Here is a 27,185-nt window from a genome sequence, read left to right as displayed (position 1 = left end):
TCCCTGGGACCCCTCTCCCCACAGCTTCACAATAATTCCTAAACCAGACAGGGACAACATCTGGAATCTGCCACCAAGGGGTTTCTCAGGGAAGAGAAAGGAGTAAAGCTGCAAGGGCCAACATGGCCCTGCTTGGGCCGGTGTACCAGGCTGCATCAGTCACCCAGCATTGTTAGTGGTGGAGAAACCCTTCCAGATCTGAAGAAATCTGTTGTGAGCAGTGTTTTTTCTGCCCCACACCACAGGCTCAGCTGGAAATGGTGTGGGGTTCTCTCCTGAGAGAGGGAAACCTAGGCCCTTGAAGGCAAAGATTCTTGGAAGTCTTTACCATCGTGTGCTGCTTAATGAGTCAAAACTGATTATTACTTTCATTATTAACCCTGTGAGGATAATGTGGAACAGTGTCAGATTGGCTTTTGACTTGAGWGTTTGCCAAGAGATGATGAGAGTTTTGGGCTCTGTTAGATGRTTATTTTACCCCCAGCTGTATGTACACCATGAAACTCTGCCAGCAGAAAGAAGCAAGGAACCTGGAAGAAGCTTTTGGTCTTTTGGGGTTTTTTTGGTGGGTTTTTTTTTTTTTCCTTTTCCTTTTTTTCTTTTTTAGAAAAAAATGGTAGCTTTGGGCTTTTCTTTTTTAGAAAAAAATGGTAGCTTTGGGCTTCATAGCTATCAGTTTACAACCTGTCTCTGGGTAGTCTTTGAGTGACAAAATCTTCTGACAGCAAACAGTGCTGCAGCTGCAGTCAGCTTGAGGAAATGGGCTCCTTGGAGTCAGTACAATCAACTGATGCAAAATGAGATAACCTAGTTTTGAGACTGCTGGATCTGTAAAAGAAAATAAGAAGAGTTGGGAGGGGAAGRAAGCAAAACAAACCCACAAAACTCCTAATCTCATGTCAGGTTTAAAAAAAAATAGAAAATGTTGGTTCATAATCCCATTTTATTAAAAGCCACGTATAGATAGTGTGCTGGCTTTCAATCTGATGAAGGCAGAAGCTGGGTGTAGGGAAGAATCCCTGAGCATTTCCAGCAGAAGCAATCTGATGAGAGTTTTGTTTGAAGAGATACAGGGCTATTGCACATTCCTGTCCAGTGCTCTGCCATAGTGCACTAGGATATGACACTGCTAAAAGTTATGGACTTCTCTGACAGCACAGGAGGCATGGTACCCATGCCTTTGTGATCTATTGCAGTCCATCTCTTATTATATTTTTTTTTTTCAGTTCTATATCTTAAAAGAATATATTCTGCTTATTAGTAGCGGCTTGGTTAACAAAAGCTGCGAAGAATCTGAGCGTTCCTCTTATGAATGTCTAAAATTGGTGGGTTTTTCTTCAGAATAGCTGGAAARGAAAAAAGTACAGTCAAATGTATGGTGTAGCACACTTCTAACACAAAGCTACACACTGTGCTGCTGCTTCTGTTTGCTGGGAAGGAGATAATGCTGTCTCCTCTGTGCATGATTTTCTTTGAAACCCACTACACAACGTTTAACAGAAGGCGTTAGTATAATCTGTGTTTTGCATAAGGGATGTCATCACATTCAGCAGCAACAAAGTTCCTTTGAAAGAAAAAAAAAAGAGGGGGGAGGACTTTTTTTTTATTTGAAGTAGCTTAGCAGCTGAACAGGGCAAAAATTATCATAAAGTGACTGCAGCATTCTCAGAAATGTCCTTAGTGCTGTTTGCATTTATTCTTAAGTGTCTGCACTGGCGTTTACATCTTTGCTGCTCCTTAAAGCAACATTGTAGGCGGTAGGAGCAGCAGCAGTCTCTTGGCTGGGTTCCCATCCCTTGGGAAGCCCCAGATACTGTTATGTCAGTAGGTTTCCCCAGTGCTTTGTGGAGGCTTACACAAAAAGCCAACTCAGAAAGTGCATTTCTCTCCCCATCCCCAATTCACTTGTTAAGGCAGACTTTGATTTTTGTATTTTAAACCCCATTTCTAAATTAACCCAGGGTGCTGCTTCTGGTTAACTCCCTGAAATTAATTAKGATTGGAGGTTTGTCTGTGACACTTATTTTTCTCATGATCTCAGAACAAATGTGAATCTTGCTTTTAGTAATTCTCACTTGCCTTTTTGGTTTTGTTTTTCTGCTCATTTTAGAAAAACAGCTGACTGCTAGCAACTGTTTAGGAATATTAGCCATGGCTGAAGCCATGCAGTGCACTGAACTATACAACATGGCCAAAGCTTATGCCCTGCAAATCTTCCCAGAGGTGGCAAACCAAGAAGAGATCCTTAATATCTCAAAAGACGACTTCATTTCCTACATGTCCAATGACAGCCTGAACACCAAAGCGGAGGAGCTGGTGTATGAAACAGTGATAAAGTGGATTAAGAAGGACGCTGCAATCAGAGCTCAGGTAAAAATAATCTCAGCAGCCTCATTCTGCTCTGTTCCCATGAATGTCTCTTTTAGAATAGAAACCATTTCCATGCAATTTTAAACATACGGGTGTGTGGGAGATGGGATGGGCAGTTCAGGTAAAAAAAAAAGACAAAGGGAATGCAGGCTATGCACAAAATGTATGTAATTTCCAAATCTGATCCCTATATCTGATCATTTACAATGAAAATCTCATTTGTGACATTCRTGGTACAAAGCTGGGGCCTACAGTTGTTGACTGCAGGCTCAGTCAGAGATAAATTGGGAAGAATTACAGTTGTGTGAGATGCTGCTTTAAGGGGATGCATTTTACTAACAGCAGGAAATAAAAAATCTGTCAGAAAATCTGTATTTCTTTTGATGCCACATACTGAATGAGTATAACTCCAGTTCATAAAATAAAGATTCAGTATCTTTATTGGCTGCTTAGATAATCCCTTGGGTTTTGTATATTTATTAGAGTTAGCCTTTCCTCAATCATATGAGCTATGCAGTTTGCTCTTCCCTAAGGAGACCGAGTCTGTAACCTTGCCTGGCACTGTCTCCAGATAATGCTAGAAGCAATGACTGTTTGGAGGCTGGTGATTGTCCTTGGGACCAGAAGTGGTCCCTGGTGATACYTAAAAACCTGCTACTTGCCTTGAGTCCACTCTATGGTCTGAATCCCAAACCTCTCAATTTGGAGGCCAGTTCTCCGCACAAACCCCATAAAGGGGGTTCTTTTCCTCTGTCCCCCTCTTTGGAGGCCAGAGTTGTTTCTGTTGACACCCAGTCACAGTTTTGGCTGTTTTAAGGTGGACAGTTGCTTATGGACCAGACTGGATCTCAGGGAGACACTTGGCCATGTTGGCAATGCCATCCCACATTGTGACAGTCTGCACCTTTTTGACTGAAATGGGAATTCRAGCACCTAAATGTGCAGTGGGGTGTTCAGTGTGTCATTGGATGTGATCCAGAGCAGCTGCACATCCACACCTCCCCAGTAAAGTGGGAGAAATAGGAATTCCTGCTGTCCCCAGGCTGCTGGATAAGGGCATCAAGGGCAGTGGGGTTCTGCATGCCAKGCCAAACTTTGCTGCCTGTGCTGCTGCACCAGCTGAGCCCCTGCTCCCTGCCAGAGCCTGGGGCTGTGCTCGTGCCCTGTGTGCCCAGGAGATGAGCTCAGCAGAACAACCCCGTGCTGGGGACCCACCCCACACTCTGACCACCTCCACCATGTGCCAGCAGTGCCTTTTATCATTGTCCAATGTTATTATTGCCTAAAACATTCACACAGTATCGTGAATTTCCTGAAATGCACCCCTTTCTGGCTCTCACTGGCCATGGAAAACATGCTGTTTTGCAGAGTGTTTCCCTGAGTGCCTCAAGTTTGATGGCTCTGTGCCACTCTGAACTTAATGTGACCTCAGGGACTGTTCCCAGGGGCCGGAGTTTGGGAACCCTGCAGCAGCAGCCTGTTTGCCTGCTGCCAACAGAAGGTGTCACTCACCAGACACTCTGGGTTATGTTCTCRAAACTGCGGTTTTAAATATTTCCTTCTGCATCCTGCTGAGGCAATGTTGGGAATTTGTTTTTTTAAGTGGTGGTTTTTCTTGCTGCCACCATCGCCATCCTCTCCTCTCTTCCTTTCACGTTGCAGTTGAGTTGCTTTCCTGGGTGTTTTCATTCCCAAGTTTCCTTCCCCTCTGTCCCGGTTCTGCAGTGCTTTTGTAGTTTATGATGGCAGTTTTATCTGCTTCTCCAAATTTCTCTGTGKTGCTTTGGTTTCATGCATTACTTTACAAGAGCTTTTAATTTTTAATTTGTATTTATCCAGAGATAAGGGTTTTGAATAAATTACTACTAAAGATACCAAGAAGAAACTATTTTCCTGCTCAAACCTACCACTAAGCTAGTTTATTTAAATAGTAGCTCTCACTTTTCTTAGTGCTCTGTGCACTGCTTGATCTATTATAAAGCTCTTAGTTAAATAGGTACTTATTTTTTAAAAGTAGGAGCTCACCCTTACCCTGAAAAGTACCATGTTTACAATAATGACTTCTGCATTTTCAGAGCCTGGGAACAAATAGCTTCCATGGTGTATAGGAAGGAAGATAGACCTAAATAATCTCATTTATTTCTAATGAAAATGATGATGAGTAAAAATTTGTGCATGGTATGCAGCATGGCCCACCATGCCAGGAACTGCCCAAGCTCCTGTGAGTTGCACAGGCTGCCCAGAGCTTTGGAGAACTGAGCAACTGTGGCAATATTGAACACAGGCTGAACCTTCCTGCAGGAGCTGTACAGGGATGTTTTTATTTTATTCACATTTTGGAGATGGATTCTATGAGCTGTCTTTAGACACTTTGGGGTGGAGGACACCAGGACTGTTGGGGTCTCCTGGGAGGGCTGACAGATGCCATGAGCTGCAGCAGTCCCAAGRCATCACTCCAGCTCTGCTGCACTCCTCAGGTGACCCTGGTTTTATTTCTCTCTTTCAAAAGTAGTGAAGGCAATCAAATCCTTCAGAGCATGGACTTCCAGAGCTCCCACTTTCTTATCTCCCCATCTCCCCTTACCTGGAAGTTCAGGTGACTAAAAAGCCTCTTTGGCAGCTTCGTCTGAGCCCTGCATTGCTGATTCTCCCAAAGGCAGAGGTCTGACACAAACAGGGAGAGGTCTGTGYTCCTCATCTCACCTGCATGTCCATCTTCCCTGGCACAGCCTGGCAGGGGCTCTCTCAGCAGAGATCCCCGCAGAGGGGCTTCTCTCTGAATCAGCACCCTCTGCCCCAGGGCAGCTGCAGCCCTCCAGAGCTCCTGGTGCTCTAATGGCTTTGTGTCACTCTGCAGAGCCYGGGGACAGTAAATCTCACCACTTGTGCTCCCCCACCGCAGCCTCATGCCGTGCTCTTACAACAACTTATCCATCACTGCCTCCCCTCCTGCCCGATCCCCTGCTGAAAGCCTCTGGGAAGGAGATTTTCAGTGGAGCCTGCCGTGCTCCTGGAAGGMCGTTGTTTGCTGTCTACCTGCTCTTCTCTGCCTTTCTAAAAGCTTTTCTTCAGGTGTCTGACTGCTTCTGCTTTTGTTAATTCTTTCCCCACCAGGCTGGAGGGCAGTGACAGGGAAGGAAGCGGGATTTTCTTGCAAGGCAAGTTGAAAAGCTGCGCTCTGACTGATATTTAATTGTGCACATTGTGCTCATATGARCAGTGCTCATAAAAGGGCTCTGTGGCATTACAAAAGGCAGCACCTGAGCCTCGTTACAAAGAGAGAACAGCAGCGATTTAAGGGCTGCTGATCATCTGCATAAGACAAAGAGGCAGTTCAGAGAGTGACATGTTAAACCAGGATTTGGTAAATAATTATACCCCGCAGTGCATTGGAGCAGAGCCTGGCTCATATGGTAACGTTTGTGAAGCTGGTTTAGTGCTGCTGGTAGTGCAGTTTAAARCTGGTCTGACCAGAAGGAGCAGCCTGGGAGGTGAGGTCAGGATTAGCAGGCAATTTCCTATGCCAGTGGACACAGAGCACTGGTTGTAGGAGTCCTGATGGCTGTCACTGAGCACAGAGCYTGCATCTGACTGACACATCTGGGAAGGCTGAATCGACTCCTTTTTTCTGTTTATTTCTGTTCCTGACTGATGGATGAGATTGTAGGGTTTATCCTAACAGTTATCCCCTTGATAAGCTTATTACAGCTCCAGTGAACTCATGCAAAAAATATATTGTATAATGGAGGGTRTGCTGTCTGAAACCAGCATGGTCTGAGCTGCCTGAACAAGGAAAGATTTCTGCCAGGCCCCACAGCTTCACCTGAGCACATCCCCCAGCTCTCTGCATGGCCTTGGGCAGGTTGTTTCACCTTTTTGCCCCCATTTCTTACTCGATAAGCTGGARGGAAGTGATGCCTCCCATGTGGCTGTTGGGAGGATCCAGTGGATAATGAGCCACATTGTCCACAGCTCCTGACRACTGCCAAAGCTGCTCAGAGCTGCAGTCATGCCCAGCATCCACATGGATGGGAAAGATGGGAAGTTGCWGGATGTGTAGCAATTTGCTGCCTGTCCAAAGCAGAGACATACCAAAGCTCATTGGAAAGTTTCCCACTTTCTCTTGCAAGCCCAAAGTTGTGTCTGTTTTCTCTGATATAAAAAAACCATAGCACCATGTTCATTAATGACACAAAGCCTGGGAAAACCAGAATCCCCCTTGCATGAATCTTCCCTCTCACCTTGAGGAGGGACAAGATATGAGGAGAGGGCAAACATTTCAATGAGATRCCCACAGAAGTGCTAGAAGGGAGGCAGATACTGCAGTAATGAGTGATGGACAAGAGGCTCAGCTGAATGACAGTCACCTTTTGTTGCACTCTGCAAGGATGTAATCATGTGCCCTTTTTCCAAACCTTTAAAATCATGGTGTCCAGCAGCAGTACAAAATGTCTCCACCATAAAGGCATTAACAAGCTTTCTATGAGCCTGTGTCCTCAGAGGCAGATTTATCTAAACAGCATCTTCATGGTGTCTGAGAACCAGAGATGCGTAGACAAATTTGAGGTAATTTAGAGAAGAGCAACACAAATGATTAAAAGACTGAAGGAACTGATGTGAGGAAAAAAAAAAGATTAAAAGATGTGAATATGCATGACTTGGCCTAATGACAGCTAAAGAGGGATAAATGTCTACGAGTGTTTGAAGCCCCAAGGAGGGGAGTTGCCTGGAAGGATGCATGGGAATAACAGCAGTAAGGACCACTGGGATGAATCTGAGACTTGGCAAATTAGTCTAACACTAAGCAAATTAGTCTAACACTAAGCAAATTAGTCTAACAGTAAGCAAACACAAAGCCCACCTGTAAGCCCTGTGTCTGTCAGTGAGGGTAAGGAAGAGAGTCAGAGAGAAGGAGTAGAGGATTTATGTCAAAAAAGCTACAAATGCCCATGAGCTATATTTTGGCAGTGACAGAGAGTGGCAGTTCGAAGGCAAGACACTTCAGAGGAGAAAGGGTTGGTAACTGTGMGAGAGCAGATGGAAGATCCCTTATTTCCCAGGCACATTTTAAAGAGCTTCCATGCAGAAGAGCAGTTTGCTTCAGGAAAATGGAGAATCTGACAGGTAACAATGACAATTCCAACTCCACTCTGCAATGACAGGGAGGTAATGATAGAAGCTGATACCCAATACCAGCATGTACAAATTACTTAGTTCATCATAATAAGAAATTAATTGATCAATCAATGTACTCAAGGGCATTAAGTTTCAGGAAAGAGTGTTGGAATAAATATGAAAAAGGATGCTTCCAAGGGAGCCTAAGTGAATTAGGCACTAACACTCTCTAACAGTTCAATTAGGCTTCTTTGAAAAGCCCACACTACCCTGGTGCTTTGAAATCCATTTGTGGGAAGAGCAGACAAATGCAGAAAGATGCCATAATGAAAGTACAAGAAGCTTCAATTTCTCTGAAAGTGAAAAACGCATGGGATGAGCGGTAACCCCTGTGATTTCCCGGGGATGGGCTGCTCAAAGAGCTCCAATTTGAATGAAGCTTTTGCAGACACTCAGCTCCCATACGGGCTTACAGAGGGAGAAGAAAAGGCAGCAGCAGGAATGGAATCAGTGCAGGAACATGCCCTTAGCTATATAKTGAAGGAAGAAACTGCATTAAATAAAAAGAGAATGCAGGTGACATTAGCAGTTTCTGAAATTCCCTCTCTGCTAAACTTTTAAGTTTTTTTAAAGGGATACCCTTGACAGAAAATCTACAGAATTATTTCTCTGAAGTGTTAATTGGTTTGAGGAGCTCCCTTGTCTCTCAGTCTGCTCAGTCTCTTCATTTGTGGCTTTTCCAACACATTTTCATGTTTTTTACAGAATCTTTCTTGGCTGTTGCTGAAGCAACAGCCTTACAAAGACCCACATCCACAATCAGCTCCTCACAAGTGCTCCCTTGCCTTGCCTTGTGCTTCACATGGCCCCAGCACTCAGGACTGACCTCCAGAAACAAAAGCATTTTATATTACAGGCAAGAAGCATTTTGCAGAGTTACTGTGCATGGATTCATTTGCCAGCTGTAGGGATGGAGGTATGAGGAATTCACTTGGTTCTGTGAAGCACCTGAGAAGCTGCAGCTGTTCTGTTGCTGGCAGTGTGATTTTGAGGTGCATCTGTGTGCTGTGTTTGAATAGGTGACTGYCCATAAGCAAAAGAAACACCACTGGTGTTATTCCTGATACCCTTTGGGGGAACTTCGAGGGATTATTTCACAGGGTTTAGTCAGCAAGCTAGAGAATGCATGGTAAGAGTGAGGCTTTTTTAAATCCTTGGTATCAGGCAAATTCCAAGTATGATGGATCAATGATTTATCTCCCTGCACATTTAAAAGCCTCTCATCATATTACTGCTGGAAACACCAACCCGAGAGCTGCTTTGCAAACAGCTCGGAGAGCAGGACAGCCGCTCGCTGGTGACATTACAGTGTTTAGTCAGCTGTGCTGCCATAAAGATGTCACGTTGAAACCTGATTGCAGGAAGACAGAGGGGCTGCTCTTTCCTTCTTGCTGGGCATGAGATTTATGCGTGTGGCATCCTGCCATCGAGCCACCAGCTGAACCCAGTGCCTGCAAACCAGATTTTCTGCCACATGTTTATCTCATGATATTAGGAGGCTGTCGGCTGACATGCTACTAAGCATTTGAGTTTAATCTGAAGGCAGCATTACAATTCCAAGAAGTCAGTGTCAGTCATTAGTAGGTACTCCAAGTGCAGCACAAAGCTTGGTTGGGCTTGGGTATGACCTTGGGTGTAGGAATGTGCAGGAGTTTACTGGAAGCACAGTGTGCCTTTGTAATACCCAGGGGTTAGATATATCAGACAGATATATCCCCTCATTACCAAGTAGCAGGGCAGCACTGRGAAAACCTAGCCAAAAAAGGCTTATTCCTGAGAACAGCAAAGCAGAATACCAACAGCTTTGGCTTTCCCAAACCAGCCWGCTCCCTGCTGGGCTGGCATTTGGAAACTCAGGGCTGGCAATATTTTGAATATCAGGTGGGTTAAGCTGTGGGGTAAGCCTGGTTTGGGCTGGAGATGGTGGGAGGGAGGGAGCACTCATGTCCCCTCTCCAGCGTGTCAGTGTGCGCAGCCAGCACTCCGCGTCTCCGGTCATCACCGTCAGCACCGGGCACGGGGCAGTTTGTCACCTGCTCACAGCCAGGGGGGTTTAATTAGCATGTTCTCATTTGAAGGAGTCTGATGCAGTGGGGTTTCTCTTCAGATCTGCCCCTGATGGCTTCCTCTGTCCAAGGAGGTTCTTGCCCTCACACGAGGACTGTGTCATGAGACGAGTCTGAACCCAGGGTTCACAGGAGGCAATATAAATCTCCTTCAAGGCTCTCAGATTAATCAAATATATTCCTACTTCATAATGTTTTGAAAACTATTGCAATTATGCATAAAGGGCTGAAACAGCAGTTCATTGGAGCAAAACTCTATCRTAATGTGGGTAATCTACCTTCTGTATTTGTATTTCTAGCTGAAGYCTGTTTCTTTAGGCAGAATATACAAAGGGGCCTTTGTAGGGAGAACAGTAAACTAGAGAGACAGATGAATTATAAGGCATAAGGGAAACATTATTTTGACCTCTTTGGGCATTACTTCAAAAATGTTAAAAATCTTGATAGCTTTCCAGTGGAGCATTTAAGGAGCAGGAAATATGACTCTGTAGAAGTAGACATACATCCTTTAAAACCTAACTGTATACTGTTGTGACCCAAGACTGTGCAGGAGTACAGTGAGAGTCCTTTTGGAGAATACTTGTGAGGATTTTACTGGATTAGAGATTTGAGAATAAAAAGATTATTTTTAATGTGATAGTGAAGTGGGTTTTGTAACTGAGACTGTGAAGATGCCAGAACAAAGCCCACTTGCAAGCAAGCGTTCATAATACTGATGTAATCAGTAGGAGAAGAAATGTCATCAGAAGTTTAGCAAAGTAAATGTTCTCACTCAAACTACCAGTCAGGAATGAAAAAAGCATTAGAGGGTTTTGTAGTCTCRTTTGCTAAAGCACTGACCTGCCTAATGAAATGGGAGTAACTTGTGTGTGAATGGATTATTAGGGAAAGGCTTGGAAGGGTCAGCTTCAAGATACAGCTCATGRTCATGTTGGTCACATAATGCTCTGAGTCAATACTGATCCAATGATGACACTCAGGCTTYCTCATAGCAGCATCACAACCTTCTGAGCACAGCACCCAGGACAAATGGACACAAAAATTCCCACCAGAGGGTAGAATTAAGGGCCCTCAAATTTGGATTGATGTGGTTGTAGACATCTCAGTGTGCCATGGTCTGAGGCATGGTGGAGTTTACACATCTGGCTTGTATGAACCCATTTAGGTGTCTTAATCTAGAGCTGAATCTCTCCCCAGAAATGTTTAGGTAATTAGGTAAAGATAAGATGTCTTAAGATTTCTCTCTCCCCGTTTTATGTGAAATACACCTGTGATTGCAGGCTGGTGTAAGATCCTGCTTTCTGTTCAGCCACTGAAATCAGTATCAGTGAAACGAGTCCCTTGAAGCAGGACAGATAGCATCTCTCAGAATTCTCTGCTCTGCTGTGCCCCCAGTGACTSTCYAAAAAGRCTTTGCTCATGTTGCAGCAGTGCCYRGRCTCCTGCAGAATCACCCAGGCCATGCATGGGGTGTCCAGCAGCATCACCACTCAGCAAGGAGTTTATGGATGAGATCTTCTGCTGGTGCAAAACCTGTCCAGCTCCCTTCACCCAACAGAGCTATGCTGAGATTCACATCATCTGAAACAAACAGTCCTGATGGTGTTCAGAAACTTTCCTAGCATTTTAAACAATAAATTCATTTAATTTTTGCATAATGGTGTCCATTCTCAAGGAGCCTGAGGCATGGTCTCCCATGTTCATGAGCTGGTWACTCCTAATTTTAGGCCCAGAAGGGACATTAATATTCTCTCCTTCCCCCTGGCATGTGATGCAGGCAGTAGAGTAGTCATAAGTGATTCCCAACAAAGACCTGAGAAATATTTCTGCTTGTCCAGCCAGYGCCTGCAGCCAAGCAGGGAGAAGAAAACATCCCCAGGGTTACAGGGGTAAAACACAACTCCAGGGACTCCAGGTGGATGAATTTGGCAAGGTGCCCTGTGCATTATTCTGCTGCTTTWGTGATAAGTGGTAACGTCAGTWRGGGCAGGAGATGTTTCAGAGCTGTRTAAGGCACAACGGAAAGACAAGAGAGAATGGAGAGCAAATAACAGATGGTAAGGAGGTTGAAATGCTTTATGGTGCTTATTCCAGTCTTAAATGAAAAGGATAATAGTAACAGGATATTTAGTACAATCATAGCTAACGGAGCTGGGAAGTCTTCATGAGGGAGAATCCAAAAGAAAAAGGCTGCTGATTGCCTAAATCACTTGAATWTTCTTAAATCAGTGAGGCTAAATGAGATTCACCCTTGACTATAGTGCTTAAAAGAGCTGGTGCGAAAAGAGGTTGCTTTATAAAAGCTTCTCCTGTCTTGTGGAGACGCTGCCATGGTTCATACTCCTCAAATCCCTTGGTGAAAAACACTGCAATTCTATGTACCCTTAATGCTCTCAGCGCCGAGCCCGAGTCGTGACTGCGTGTGGTCGTGCACACACACACACACACAGAGCCAGCTTTCTGTAGCTGTGTGAGCAAAGGGAAGAATAAGAGTGAAAAGTGACATCGGTTTTGATATGTGACATCAACTTTCAAGCTGATGAAAGGGAGCAACATGTTCTAATTATTATTCCCCTTCAAAATAAGCTACGAGCTCAGACAAAAGAGCAGAGAAAGGAGGGGGGGATCCAGGAGAGAAACAGAATCACATTTTCTCACTGATCTAATTAAAGTAAGGTGGGCGAGCGAGAGGGAGAGCTCGCTGYGCTCAGGCAGCAGTGCTGCCCCATTTATTTGGGGAAAGGTGGGAAATGGAGGCAGCAGCTCCACTGGGCCTGTGGGAATTGTCCCAACCCTGACAGAAAGGGGTTCTTCTCCCAAGGCTAACTCACAGTCAGCTTTGGTGGTGCCTGTGGAGCCCCATGTCCCTGTTCAGTGGCACAGCTGCTGGTGTTGTTGTCTGGCACTGCTCTGGGTGGTGGCTGCTGCCAGTGCCAAGCAGCCTCGGGAGTGCCAAGGGCAGCTCTGGCATGTCCCACCCCACCAAGGGAAGCTGCTGGCTCCTCTGTGTACCCCATATATTTTCCAACTTTATTTAAACTGCCCTTTAGTGACTTTTGCTGCTTCCTGAGCAGTCTGTAGGGGGAATTAACCTCCCCTGTAGGATTGTCTCACTCATCCCTGCTGTACCCTTTCTCAGCATTATTCCCCTGTCCCGATGCCACGTTTCCTCTTGGCTCCCRTGTAAGGTTAAACGCCTCCAACCTTCTTTAAAAAAGCACTTCCTGAAGTCAGAGCTTTACCACCCACTGCCATATGTCCACTGCTCCCTCTCTTACGAGGTAATGACATTAAGACATCTGCAGCCAAGTGCCTGACGTTTGTGGCTCCAGGGAAGGAGCAGCCGTTGTACCTCCTAGAAAGCGCCTCAGAAATGGATTTCAGCAATGGAGGAGTGTTCTTTTATGTTTTGAGGCTGATTAAGGGATCTCAATCCCTACTCAGCCCTGTGCCATRCCAGAGGTAATAGTGAGGAGTTAGAAACTTACTGCTCACAGGGGTGTCTTTCTCCCAGAAGAGATGCACTGTCACTTTTCCATCCTTTTTGCGTCACCAAACAACTTTTTTATCCCCAAACAACTGCAGGGTGGCCAGGCTTCAACTCTTCAGGCTGTAACCAGAATTGCYAGCTCCAGTTTTGAGGAGAGCTCATAAGCAGGAGACTGAAAGTCAGCCTGAGAGCCTTCATCTCCTTGAGGCCATGGATCTGCAGGCACCTGTGGGGCTCAGCTCCCTACAGACCATTGCATTTTTGCTTCGACAAAGCTTGCATCAGGCTGATGTGGRTCTCCAGCAGGAGAGCTGTGTGAATTTGGAGATGTCCTTTGTTTTCCTTCTAAATTAAGCCTGCTCCTTCATTTTGGGTGGGAAGAAGGGAAGCCCTGGAAGTGCTYGCAGGTGCTGCATCCTGCACCTGCTTGGCCAGCCCATTACCCAGTTCAGGCCATATCCCTGCCCTCCCTTCTCCTTATGCCCCTGCTTCATTCCCATCCCTGCTTCTGCTCCTGCTGTGACTTGGCTCTCATGTACTGCAGGGACAGACACGCTGCTGAAAAGGAAAATAAGAGCCAAGTGGCTTCTGGAAGACCAGAGGCATCTGCAGGCCAGCAGATGCTGCTGGCGCCCAGTGTTTCTTGGGACCAGTCGCACGGACCTCAGGAATATTTATTTGCATCCTGGCCTCAATCCCAGTTGGGTTCTTTGGATGCTGCYGCTGTATGAATATTTATTGCAACAGATGATTATCTTTTCTTGCTGCTCACCCTTAGTTTGCATCCTGTTTGTGTGCCTTGCTTCTGGAGCTCTGTGTTTTCCCATTGCTCTGCTTTTCACTGTATTCTTGTGCAGGGTTGTGATATACCGAACTATATATAAAAAGAATAATCTAGGGATGGACTCCTGCTTTTTCGATTKCAGTTTTCTCTCATGGGGTTTTGTTCTCCTTTAAGCCGTGTTTGGTGACAGACAGCTTCATTTGCTCAGGTGTCCTTTACCCTCTGAGGTTTAATGTATTTGTTTAGAAGATGAAACTTACTGTCAGTATTTCTATAGCACCCTCTGGAGTCAGACTTCCCTAAAAGCTAGAGCTACATAATTTGCTTCACCAACAAATAAATTCTACTAATTGGAAGATTTTTAGCAAATTGGTTTATATCATTCAGGCTCTACCACAGTTGTTAATGAAATCCACTCTGTTTACTGACTTCCGTTTCACATTTATAGTGCCAGAAAAGAGGTTTTGATTTGAGGTTTTATTGCAGYGCAACAACCATACTCACATTTCAAGGTTAATTCAGATAACTCAAATGCTTACACCATGTCTTCACTGCACAAGGTATTATATTCAACTTGCGTTCAGAATAAGCTTTAATTTCCAAAAATTCCTCCATGTAGTACTATATAACAGGAGTTGCCACCTTTTGAAGATCATTTTTAGTCTCTGGCACCAAACCCAGCTGGGGCCAAGGAGCTTTGAGGGCTGCATTGTCTCTGTCCCACCCATTCTCTAGGCAGGGCTTGTATGCAGCATCCATGACAAGTGTCTTTCCAGACTGGATGACAGGGCATGGTTTACAGGGAAGGAGGTGGAGATGSCAAGTGGCTGAACTCTGACACGAAGGCTGCATGTGTTATTATTTCTCCCCCCTCACAGTACGCTGCGGAGCTGCTGGCAGTGGTGCGGCTCCCCTTCATCCATCCCAGCTATCTGCTCAAYGTTGTTGACAATGAGGAGTTGATAAAGTCTTCGGAGGCTTGCCGGGATCTGGTGAACGAAGCCAAACGTTATCACATGCTGCCCCACGCCCGCCAGGAGATGCAGACGCCAAGGACCCGGCCCAGGCTCTCTGCAGGTAAAGCAAAACATCCTTCAACACCACCAGTCCCTGGTTCCACATTCCCTGGGCTTGGCCAAGATATGCCCTGAGGTTGGGTACAGACCTTGGCTCCTCTTATCTCTTTCCCAGAAKCGGGTGGTATTTCAAGCTCAATTTTCCATTGTTATTTTCCTCAGGTATTTAGGATCCTCTCCCAGTGGGTTGACATGGGTGTTTAGATGTGTGCTCCTGAAGCAGGATTTAAAGAGTTATTATCTTTGGCAGAGACTGTAACGTTCCTCTGCTGTCCTGAAAGTGAGCCCCTTGCCCTCTGTGTCTCAGTTTCTCTAGCTGCAGAAATAGGTGAATAATTTGATTCTTTGCTGTGAAGCCTCTTGTGGGGAGGATCTGACTAATATTCATAAAACACCTTCACTTTCACAGCCCTATGAAAATATAATATTTTTATATGGTGAGGCTGGTGTAAATATAGTATTTTTATACTGATGAGTACCAGTTCAGGCTCTTTAATTCCTCCAGAACAAATGGATTGCACATAACATCTTCCCTTTTAAGCAGCTATGGAGAACTGAATCTTTTTAAGAAGTTTTACACCCATTTTTCCGTCTTGGAAAAACGCATGGAAAAACCCCAAGTGCCCACCTTGCCAGCCAAGCCCATATCATGGTGATGTGAGAAACATCCTAAACATTCACTTGACAAAGAGTGCAAATACCATGTAGGAAAACTGCATCCAAGAAGGAGTCTGATGAATTGTTTTAACATGCTGCCTGTACTTCTGCCTCCCATAAGTACAACAGAAAACCAGACAAAACTTTCTGTCACTGCCACTGATGCTAATGTGGCACGGAGATGGCATATCAAACCACRGCATTTGCAGCTTCAGGAGACTGCCTCATCAAGGCACCTTTCAGAAGGACGAAGTGTAGAGGACTTTCAATAACAATCTACCCTAAAAAGTCTTTCATTGAAGACGACTAATGGTGTGATGTTTGAAGGGATTTTTGAAAAGTGCTTATTTTATGTATATAAAATTGTAGGTGTAATGTGATCCATTTCCAGAAGCTTGTTGATGAGGGAAAAGTGATTCTCTCAGGGTAAAGGAGGGTGATTATAGTTTTTTAGGTCAGAGTCTAATTATATAGAATCATGTTATTTTGCATATCAACGGCATTCATGGAGGCACAAAGGATCTCTAAACATCCTTTGTGGGCTCGCTGCTGCGTGTCACATGCCCTCTCGAGGTCATTGATTATAATCAAGTTATGTCTTGCACAGGTGATTAGATTTTCTGGTATGRTGCAAAAATAATGATCTCTTGTTACTGAGAAATATTTATTTAAAACCGTACAGCACTTTATCTTAATAACTTTTAAGAGAGTAACCTTGCTTGAATGACACAAATATATTTTTTTGAAAATGCTAATGAAGAGTGACGATAATCCATTACTCTGCAGACGAATTTCTCTCCGCCGCTGCTCCTAATCCCTCTCTCTGGCAGTCTCACTCCTGCCCCGCACCTGTGCACACTTGTCTCTGGGCTGGGAACTGTAACACATCACAGCAAAGGCTCCAGKCAGGAGACAGCTCCTGAAATGGTGATTTCTTCCAGCTTGTGGCCTCCTGGTCCTGCCTCTGAGCCTACCTCTCCTGGCAGCACATGGCACAGGGGTTTCCAATTGCTGCAGAAGAGTTTTTAACACTTCAGCTGAATGCCAAGTCCAAACCATCCCCAGGACTTGACTCTTGGATRGAGCCAGGAAATATCCCAGGGTTACATTGTGGACCATCTCTGTGGGAATGAGTCTGGAGTAACACAGAGATCAGACATGACTCAGCTGCGTCTGTGAAGTGGGAATAAAACCTCAGAGATGTGGCCTGCAACAGCTTTGCATGAACAGAGTTTGGCTTGTTGGACACCTTGTGTGTTACAGGCTTGGGGGACTGTTCAAGCACAGATAAAGCTCAGCTAATAACTGTATTAAGGCAGAGGCCATCTCTGTCATGTTTCCTAGCACCTGATAGACCCAAGACCATGATCTGTGCTTGAGCACATGTTATCTAGGTCTGGAAAATCTGCTTTCTCTGGTAAAAGCAAAAAACACCCACCAGAAAATTACACATTAATAGAGAACATGCAGAAAGAATATCAGGATGAAGATCCATAACCATAAACTTTCTCCAGGCATTAGCTTTTAGCATGAGAAGACTTTCTTTTGTTTAAACTCCAGACATACTTTTCCTGGACRATGACCAAGCTCCAAAGTTATCACAGTCCTTGACAAAATACCCGTTTTCTTCAATGGAAGAGAAATTTGATACCTGCAAGTCTTARTCAAAGACTGTTAAAATGAATGGAMATCTTTTAYATGGAAMTGCCTTTYTATTTCTTTCCCAAGTTTTGCCCAGATGGCATTCTTCCCCCTTAGTTCTCCCAAGAGTGTTCATAGTGTCATCCCTCACCCACTGCTCCCCCTACACGCACATTCCTGTTTTTTCTCACCCTTCGTGGTTTGATTGCAGACTCTAAAACAGATTTATATACGATACATTAACATTTCCCTGACTGATGAGTATTTTTGGATGGGTTCCTACCTAGTTGAGAGATGCCACTTTTTTATAATGTTATTTTTTCTTGCTTGAATCCTAGGAGTAGCCGAGGTAATAGTCYTAGTTGGGGGTCGCCAGATGATTGGCATGAACCAACGTGCTTTAACAGCAGTCACTTGCTTAAATCCTCAAAACAACAAGTGGTACCCATTGGCCAGCCTGCCCTTCTATGATCGAGAGTTTTTCAGCGTGGTCAGCGCTGGAGACAACATCTATCTCTCAGGTAAGCAGCAGATTCCATAAAAACAGAACCACAGAAGGGTTTGGGTTGTAAAGAATCTTCAAAGGTCATCTCATCCAATCCCCCTGCCATGGGCAGGGACACCTTCCACAAGACCATGTTGCTCTGAGCCCCATCCAGCCTGGCCTGAGCACTTCCAGACTGGGGAATCCACAGCTTCTCTGGGCACCCTGTGCCAGTGTCTCACCATCATCAATGTAAATTTATTTCTTATGTCCAATCTAAATCGACTCTCTTTCAGTTTAAAGCTCTTACATCTGACTCTGTCACTACAGGCCTTTCCATCTTTCTTATAAGCCCTCTTTAAGTGTTGACACACTTTAAGTGTTGGTCACAACAAGGTTCTCCCCAGACCTTTCTTCTCCAGGCTGAATAGCCCCAACYCTCTCAGTCTGCATGGGAGAGGTGCTCCAGGCCTCTGACCATTTTCATACCCCGTCCCTAGGCTCAGTTGCACAGGTCCATGTCCTTCTTGTGCTGGGGACCCCAGAGCTGAACACAGTAYTCAATGTAGGGTCCCATGAGAGCAGAGTAGAGAGGGAGAATCACCCCCCTCCATCTCCTGGTCATTCCTGCTTTTGATGCAGCCCAGGATACAGTTGACTTTCTGGGCTGTAAGTGCACATTGCCAGGTCATTTCCTATGTTTTGTCCACCAGTATCCCCCCATTCCTCCTCTGCAAGGCGGTTCTCCATCCATTTATGCCCAGATTTACTGGGCTGGCAGAAAAGTTACAATACAGGCAGACAAACAAAGCAGGACCTGCCACAGTTTTACCCAGCTGCTCCTGGGGAGAAAAAAAAATAAAGAAGTGGGAGTGATGCTGGGAGAGAGGGACATCCCTGCTTTTATCATTCTCCATGTCTCAGTGGTGTTAACGTTCTCTCAGAGCAGTCAACAACAATATTTTGCAGTTGCAAAGTGAAGAAAATAGGTCTGACATCCACCAAGCATGCAARGAGGTCTCACTGCCATAGAAACACAATTTAAAATACTGGCTGTAGTTGAATCTAAATGGTAGGTTATGGAATTTGAGACAGACAGACTGAACTGCTGAATATGTGACCTACACTTAAAGTATTTGCTTACAGGAGCATTCATGTTTTGTACTTGTTGAAACCTCTCTTCTGACAGTCGTCACTAGCCCTGTAATCTTCTTCGTTTTCATGAAACTGAGACCACGCTCCTTAAAAGGCTTTAACTCCCAAAGAATCTGTCAACACCGTGCCCTGAGCATCACACTATCTGGATTTTTGCAGTCTGTTGGTACCTCTGCTTGGCTGGAGGGGGAAAAGCAATTCCCACCAGACAATGCAAGGATGCTCTGATGGCAGCTGAGTGGAGGCTGGATGATTAAAAGAGGAGGCTGGGCAGGGAGGTGCGGATGTGTGTGATCCGAGGATGTAGCARGGAGCGCAGATGCACCTGGCATCTGTACCAGTAAGGGGTTACAGCTGTTGCCTTTCCCTTGCCGAGCTCTCTCACTGCATTTTCTGCAGTAAATTGCTGCCTGTGGTGTTAAATCCCATTAATACTGCATAGAGACCCTAAGAATTGATTGGAAATTATTTCTTGATGTTTTTTTCCCCATGCTTGTTTGCCCATGCTTGAGAGCAGCTGGAGCTAAAGTCTTCTGGGGAGGCTTTTGTCAGATGTTGGCTTTTAGTTATTCTTAGCTGAGGTCCTTTCCAATATGTGCAGCCATTTTAGGCTGTGCCATACCTGGCAACAAAAGCTTGGAATCCTAATTTCAAAGCTTATTTCAGCTCTTTCTCTTGAACCTGGATGAGCGACCGGATGGTATTCGGTGGCTGCAATAGGGAGAGCTGAAATGTAGCAAAGAATCAGTTGATACTCTGCTTTGCTGAAATGTAGAAAACACAGGAAAAAGGAAAGGTGAACCAACAGAAGTGAGAATGGCCTGCTGCAGGCTCTGAGTACTGGGTCCTGCACAGCATAGTGTAGGTTTAGAGAGCAAAATACTAAAGAGGAAGTCTGGTTTTCTCATTAAACCATGGAACTGTGTCTAGTTCATTTTCCTGGCTTTACCACTGACTCCTAGTGTGGTCCCAGATAAATCATTTCACCTCTGTGCTTCAAACGGGACAGTAAGACACCCACTAAGTGGCTACCTTGGAAGCTTCTAGCAGAAGTTAAAAAATGACCAATATAAATATTTCACAAGATCATCTTGAACTGTTTTACAGGAATGGTACAGCTGRTTCTGTCTTTTWTCCACAAATGAAAATAAATAAGGAWTTTGTCCCTGAAAATTAGAAATTAAGCCTGCAGTGACTTTGTTCTGCCCATATATGTGCTGCTTCAATCCATCACTGTATTAAGCATTTTGGATTTCAGGCTGGCCTGTGTCTCGCAAGCCAAGATAGACTCGGCCTCCYGACACCTTCTTGCGAGTGCTGCAGTAATTTAATAGACTGGAAGTTATTTATGAACACTGAGAAGGGTCTATCCCCTTATGTATGTGTCCCTCGTAGTCTGACATCTTGATTTCTTCATGTCATCTTATTAAAAACACCCCAGCCTTTGGGGCGCATGAATAAATGACACAGATATGCATCATCGCAACAGATGCTCAGTATTGAGGGTGATTTATTTTAATTAGTCAAATGTCATTTGAAGAGTTTTTACTTTGTAACTGGCTTTGATTGCTGTGTGCAGAGCTGCTGGCCTCGCAGGATCTCACGTAACTCTCCCCTTTTCTCTCCCCCCTCACTCGTGGGTGCCAGGCGGAATGGAGTCGGGTGTCACGCTGGCTGATGTCTGGTGTTACATGTCCTTGCTCGATAACTGGAACCTCGTGTCCCGCATGACGGTCCCAAGGTGTCGACATAACAGTCTGGTGTACGATGGGAAAATTTACACCATTGGAGGGGTCGGTGTGGCAGGCAACGTTGACCATGTGGAAAGGTAAAAAAACCCCCCGAAACTAAAAAAAAACCCCACATGCTGTTTGCTGGAGCTTTTCTTTCATGCTATACTAAAGGACTGCTTGCCTTTTAAAGGACACATCAAATGGACTGTATGTGTTAAAATGAGCTCTTAGAACAGTGAAGAAAGTAGGAAAGTGRGCAGGATTAGATTTCATTTAAAAGCTTCAGTGGAAAGCATTGTTTCAAAACCAAAGAGGAAAGTTGCCAGGTTCTCAGTTTGCTCAGGGGAGTGAAGACAGGAATAAAGCTTCTTTGGTCATTTTTCCAGGTTATACAATRAACTAATAAATTCCCTTTGAATTTAGTACTGATGAAAGTCGTTATGGATCACAACAATACTTTTTTTCTTTTCTAACCCCCAAAAAAGCAACAGCAAAGTAAGTTTCTTGTATGTATTTTCATGGTGGAGCACCTCAGCCTTGRCCTGGCTGGAACATCCTCCCCCTTGGTGGTCTTGGCCTGGGCCTGGGACCTGCCAAATTCAGAGTAAAGCAACCAATAAATGGAAACAGTTTTGAATTCCTGGCTGCATAAAGATGGGCAAGACTGGAAACTTTTCTCTTCAAGTAGACTCCAGATGTAATTCTTTTTCACATGGAACTTAAAAAAAACAGGAAGAGACAAAAGTGCAACAAAAATATTTCACTGCATAAAATTCTAACTAATTTCTTGTCACCCCTGGTGTTCAATGCAGGCATAGATTTTGCATGCATATCAATGTTTTCATTAAAAAATAGAATTCACTTTGAAATGCAGTTTTTGAGAATATTCTATTCCAAAAATATCAATACAGCCCTAGCCTTACCCAAACACTTAATTGGGACACATTTTTTGGAAATGCTTTTCCTAAGTGAATGTGGCAACCAAAAATATTTTTGTCAGTTTAAAATGCTGAATTTGAATAATTCTTCAGCAACATTTTGAAGCWGGCGTTTTCCAGTAAAAGTTGCCTTTACAGGCAAGACAAATAGGGATAAGTCATTAAGAAGGATTGGGGGAAGAGGAAAACAACACATTTTTCAGAAGGTTAGGAACTGGTGTTGGTGATGATTCTCTCAGTAAATCAGGGAAATGCAGACAGCAAGAAATGAATGATAAATCACAGCAGTGAATGKAACATGGGAAGTTTGCTTTCCCCTTTAACCCAGATCTTAAGGTGGGCACTGCCCACAGGTCTTGCTTTGAAGCAGATCTGACCCTTTTCAGCAGATTGGTTTCTGGTATCTGAAGGTATTTGTCCCATAATTTAAGTCAGTAAATTTTTAACTAGCAGAACTGTTTTTGTGAACACAGGAAAGAGAGAGCTCAGGAAAGAAATGCCATTTCATTCCATCTCTCRATAAAGATGAACAGCTGAAATAATACTGTTGAAAACAGGAGTCTTAATAATTGTCATTGATTAAAATATTTCTTTTCTGTTTTCCTTGGGCCTCATTTCTGTCTGTGCTCTGATTCTCATGGTCTCTCTTTATCAAAGCCCCCAAAATGTTGGTCAATTGAATGGACCCCAAATCAAGCAGAGYCCCCYGCTCCTTCCCTGTCCCCTCAGTCACCCAGCCCTCGCTGCAGATGACACTGCAGCCTGCAAAGTCACACTCAATCCCTCGGGGCCCCTGCTTGGCCCAGTGAGAGCAGCTGTGCTGGTTTTCCATTGTTACAGAGCCACCAAGAGACCTGGCTGTGGGAAAGGAGCAGATTTCCTCCCTATCATTGCAGCACACGCTGTCTCAGCCACAATGAGGATGTCTTGTCAGGGGGATTTRCTAAAACCGTGGTTATAATTAATCTGCTGTTGTCTGTAGAGTGACTTGTGATCAGAGCCATGGAAAAAGTGCAACATGGCTTCCTTTGGGCTATGAGAGAAGTTTTGGGGATGTTTCCTTTTTGTTCATCATATTAAAATGACAGYAGGGCTGACAGAAGTGAAGCACAGTGTGGCTGTAGCTGTGTTTTGGACAGGATGTTTCAGGGTCTGCTGTCAGAAATGCAGGTGAGGGAGGGCTGACCATCCTAGCTGTGCTGAGCAAAGTCAGGCCTTTTCACACAAAAGCATTTGGACRGGGCAGGATTCAGGAATTTAAATCACTGCTCCCATTTTTGTAAGCAATGAGGCTTTCTGAAATTGGATTGCAACTTTGGAAAAAACACAATAAAATACAAACTGAAATCGCTTTAATTGCTGAGTTGGCTGCTGTCTTATGAGCAGTGAATGCCCACTTCTTGACTGTTTTTCTTCCCCCCCCTCCTCTAGAGCTGCAAGAAACCAACTTTCTCCCCCCCTGTTTCTGTGTGGGTTGCACATTCCTCTTCAAATACCGTGCTGGTTTGGATGGGACACTGTGATACAACTTTCAGTAGGGCAGAAACCTCTCTGTCATTCCAGCAGGTCACAGAAAAGCATTAAGTTAAAATAATGTGCCATGGTCATAYGCTCCATGTCAAGCAATGACAAAAATTACATTTACCTCTAAAGTTATCACTCCTCCCTTTTGTGCAGAATTGCAGATGCACACTGCTGGGTTTGGGGTAGTTTTTCACCTCTTAGGAGGCCTCTGAGATTATAACCCTGTTGTCCCCCAGATGGAGGTGCAGGGTTTGTCCAGCCTGGCACACAATGCAGTCCTGGGCTGTGCCACCAGTGTGAAGGTCAAGGCGCTGAACATCCTCCCTCTCTGGGCCACCCAGCACCTCCCCTGGTGCACATGCAGCTTATCTTTCCCAGCCACATTGAGCTTTCTGCTTGCTCAGGCAGCCCAGGCGTGACCGTGGCCAGCTTTGGCCAGGTTCTGACGTGTGCCTGCTGGCATGGTGAAGGGCATGTGTCCAGCCCAAAGTGACCGACCCTGCCCTCACCAGTTTCAGACCCAGAGCATGACGTCTACAGGATGTCTCAGTGCAGTGGGTCTTTGAAGACAGAGAACTTCCTGTTCTTTCTTGCTCTCCACCTGTTTCTCATGGAATTCTTTTAATATTTGATCCTAAATGGTTCAAATCTTACAAATACGTTTTTACTACAAATACGTTTTTACAGCATTTTGCTTTTTAAAAACAAATGTCAGACCACCTYAGCCATACAAGATGCCACCTGCTTGCACTTTATGCATCTGCTGCACCATTAGAAAGCATTAAAGCAAGTAGGGACCACCAGACTCCTAATGATTTATGGCATCAGCTCCTGTGTCMCTCTCTCCATACTTTCAGTCATGTCACTGGTGCTGAAGGGTGCAACCTTACTGAGAAATTCTGGTGCCACTTAAAACACTGGATATTTTCCCATGAAACTCAGCAGGGCTGAGATTCTTTACCCTTTCTCTGCCATTTGTCTGCAAGGAGGCAGCAAAAATTCTGTCTCAATGGATAATATTATGGGACTATCAATCACAAACAGATGAATAGCAGTCATTCGTTACTCATCTTAAAACAATATGCATGTGCCAGAGGGGCTGAGTTATAAGTCCATTTTTGTGGCTGTTCATGGGTATATGTTCAGGGAAAGTTATGTTTTTGCAATGAATGTTTAGGGAAATAACAGCGTGGCTGCAGTTCTCCATCAAGCCCCTCTGGCAAGGTTCAGTGTGACAGGAAGCAAGTCATTAGGTGTTAGGCGAGAGGGTATTACACTTTCTGTCTTCTTCTGAGATATGAGTTGAGTTGGGAGCTGGCGAAATGAGGTGGATCCACGAAGCAGGTCTTTGGGTAATGGATGGCTCCTGTAATATATGCAATTTGAKAGCTGAGAAGGCTGCCCATGCTGACAAGACAATGTATGTGACTGGAAGTGTGGAAATGTGGGTGCTTTGTGGTTATTATATGTTTGAAGGACAGAAGAAGATGAATCCCTTTGACCTGACAGCACTTTTACAATAGGGTTGTCTAAAATTGGGAAATTACTTTTGTTGGCAGTGCATACTTCGAAGACAGTCTAAAAAAAAACAGTGTGAGGAATAAGCTTTATATGTTTTAGAAATTGCTTTAGAACCAACTGTTTTACTGAGGCATGGTTGTGTAGGAATGAGKGGTTGTCCCCTCAGGAAGGTGGAAATTTCTTCACCAAAAGGATTGCCAAGCACTGGAACAGGCTGCCCAAGGGAGCATTGGGAGTCACCATCCCTGGAGGCATTTAAAAGTCRTGCMRTTGTGTCACTRCACRTGTAGATGAGGGACATGGYTTAGTGRTGGTCTTGGCAGTCTGGMTTAATGGTTGGACTTGATGATTTTTTRAGATCTTATCTTGCCTAGACAAAAGAAAATTAAATATATTGCCTTGTCTTAGGGTAGTTTCTAACCCCCTCAGAAGAGTCAAGAGAAAAGAAAAAAGGCAAAAAAAATCCATTTCTGTGATTTTAAACATGTGAATCATCTGAAGAGCAGTTCAATATGACACTGTACAGCTTTAGTTTAAATAGAAGCTTTCCTCCAAATATAATTAAATAATGTTTAAATAACTGATGGATTTCTTGCAGATTGACAGAAATGGTCAGTGTGTAAATGGATGACCATGATGTAAGGATCTTGTAATTTGAATAAATGAAGATACACATATGGCTGTTTAACCTAGGAGGAGAGAAATTAAGAGACTGAGGAGAAAAAAAAAAGACTGTTTTCAGGTACTGAAGAGATCAAAAGTCAAGAAGGCAGTGAAGCGAGTGGCACAGCTTGAAATGAAGGGTTTTGTGCTGTTAATACTGAGGTGGTAGGGAAAGAGCAGGGAAGGAGGMGTTGAATGAAATGAATGAAGGAAGGGGAAGATCAAGCCCACAGATGAAATCCCAAGAGTGGAGAGTTGTGGAAACCAGCAAGGTTATTTCTGCATCTGCTCTCTTCAAGCCTGAGCTGTATTTTGTGCTGGGCTCAGATCATTTGGGTATATAAATTATATAYAAACACACATATATACATTATATATACAGATAATGTGCATATACATGTATATAAAAACATATAAGATCTATGTAAATAACACATAAATCAGAAGGTAGTGACCACACAAGAGTCAGATGAGATCCCTGTGCTCAGCATGTGGGACATGTGAAGTGACAGTGGGGACACACATGTCCAGCAGGGCAGGGGCTGGCCGGTTGCTGGGGCMGAGGGAAGGGTGTAAAAGCACAGGGGAGTCCATGGCATGCAAGGGCTGCAGACCAGGAGCCAGTTGTGTGAAAGGAGATGTCCTTGAAGGTTCGAGTCAGCAAATTGGATGGGCTTGGTAGGCCCACAGCCAAGGACAAGCATGGCCACACCGGGAGGGAGCGGTGCAGGAGAGGGAAGAAAAACCTTTGCTTGGCTCGAAGCCAAGCTCACATTATGTCTCCATCTACGGCTTCAAACAGGGGATTCGAATGCAAAGCTTGACTAATGGAAAGAGATCAAAGTGATTATTCTTTAAATCAGTTTCCTCCCTGCTGGCCCTTGAGCAGGGCTGGTGTGACAGGCAGCCAGGAGCCCCACGAGCACCAGTGGCCGTGGTGTGATGGCAGTGCCAGAGTGACACAACAGATGGAAAAGCCCTAGGGCAGGGAGGTAAAGCAGGTGTCAGTATTTTCTGTCCTGGAAGGTTACAAAGGTTCACCTTCATTCATTTTTAAACCAATTTAGCTAATCTGGTGCAAATCCTTGTGTGAACACATTAAGAGCTRACTTGAGATAGACCAAAATGATGGAAACATGCCCTGCAGAGACTTAAGGAGCTTAGACTGCTTAGTTTATCCCACAGAAGGTGAAGAGTTGACTTWATTATTTTCTGCACGTCCATATGTGAAAGAGAGAGATTTGATAGCAGACAGCTTTATAATCCAACAGGGAAAAAGAAACAAACTTTCTGGTGGGTGGGAACTGAAGCAAAACAGACCAGAAATCAGGTCTGCAGTTTTACAGGGAGGGAGTGAACTGGGGGAATAAATTCCCTGGGGATGGARGGACTTGGTGGACAGCTCTCAGGAAACCTTGAAGGCATCAATTTCTCTCCTTCAGCCTCGGGGCTAAGGTAGAGACTCACTCAAGAGAGTTGCTTCACTGAGCAACTCATGTRAAACCCACATTAGATGCCCATGTAAGGTGGACAAGGACTTGCTTCGCCCTTCTTTATTGTTCACTGGTTTTTTAAACCAAAAGACCTTCAAGAAAAGAGTGTGGTTTTAGGCTTCACCACATGCACCTGTATCCAGTAGATTTTTCAACCTTTGGCTTTCAGCAGATGAAGTGRAACTGATCATTTTTGGTTTCTCGGTGGCAGAAGAAGGACAGTAAGAGAAAGAAAGATCAGTTTTGTCATCATAGAGCATAAACAGAGAGCAGGGAAAGTGGGTTAAAAATGGGGCCTGTGGGACCTGGGGCCCCAGTGAGGAAATCCATCCAGAAAAAGGATGACAGTTTTTGCAATTTGAACCTTTCTYCTGTATTCCTACAGATGTGGTCTTCGACCACACCCAGCACCCAG

The 27,185-nt window shown here is 44.5% G+C and overlaps 1 protein-coding gene across 2 annotated transcripts in view; it reads left to right on the top strand.

The window, feature by feature from the left end:
• Window positions 1-27,185, top strand: part of KLHL29 (kelch like family member 29) — a 321,222-nt gene that overhangs the window by 269,838 nt on the left and 24,199 nt on the right. For both annotated transcript variants that reach the window (XM_057390429.1, XM_057390430.1), the window contains 4 exons: window positions 2,111-2,370; window positions 14,764-14,962; window positions 17,598-17,780; window positions 20,546-20,726. In XM_057390429.1, coding sequence (XP_057246412.1) covers window positions 2,111-2,370; window positions 14,764-14,962; window positions 17,598-17,780; window positions 20,546-20,726 — 823 coding nt within the window. The remainder of the gene's footprint in view (window positions 1-2,110; window positions 2,371-14,763; window positions 14,963-17,597; window positions 17,781-20,545; window positions 20,727-27,185) is intronic.

Source organism: Malurus melanocephalus, unplaced genomic scaffold (genome assembly GCF_030028575.1).
Source record: "Malurus melanocephalus ecotype Western Australia unplaced genomic scaffold, MMel_1.1 scaffold_26, whole genome shotgun sequence".
NCBI classification, from domain to species: Eukaryota; Metazoa; Chordata; class Aves; order Passeriformes; family Maluridae; genus Malurus; species Malurus melanocephalus.
Note: the sequence above shows the minus strand (reverse complement) of the source record. Positions and strands in the feature narration are given on the sequence as shown.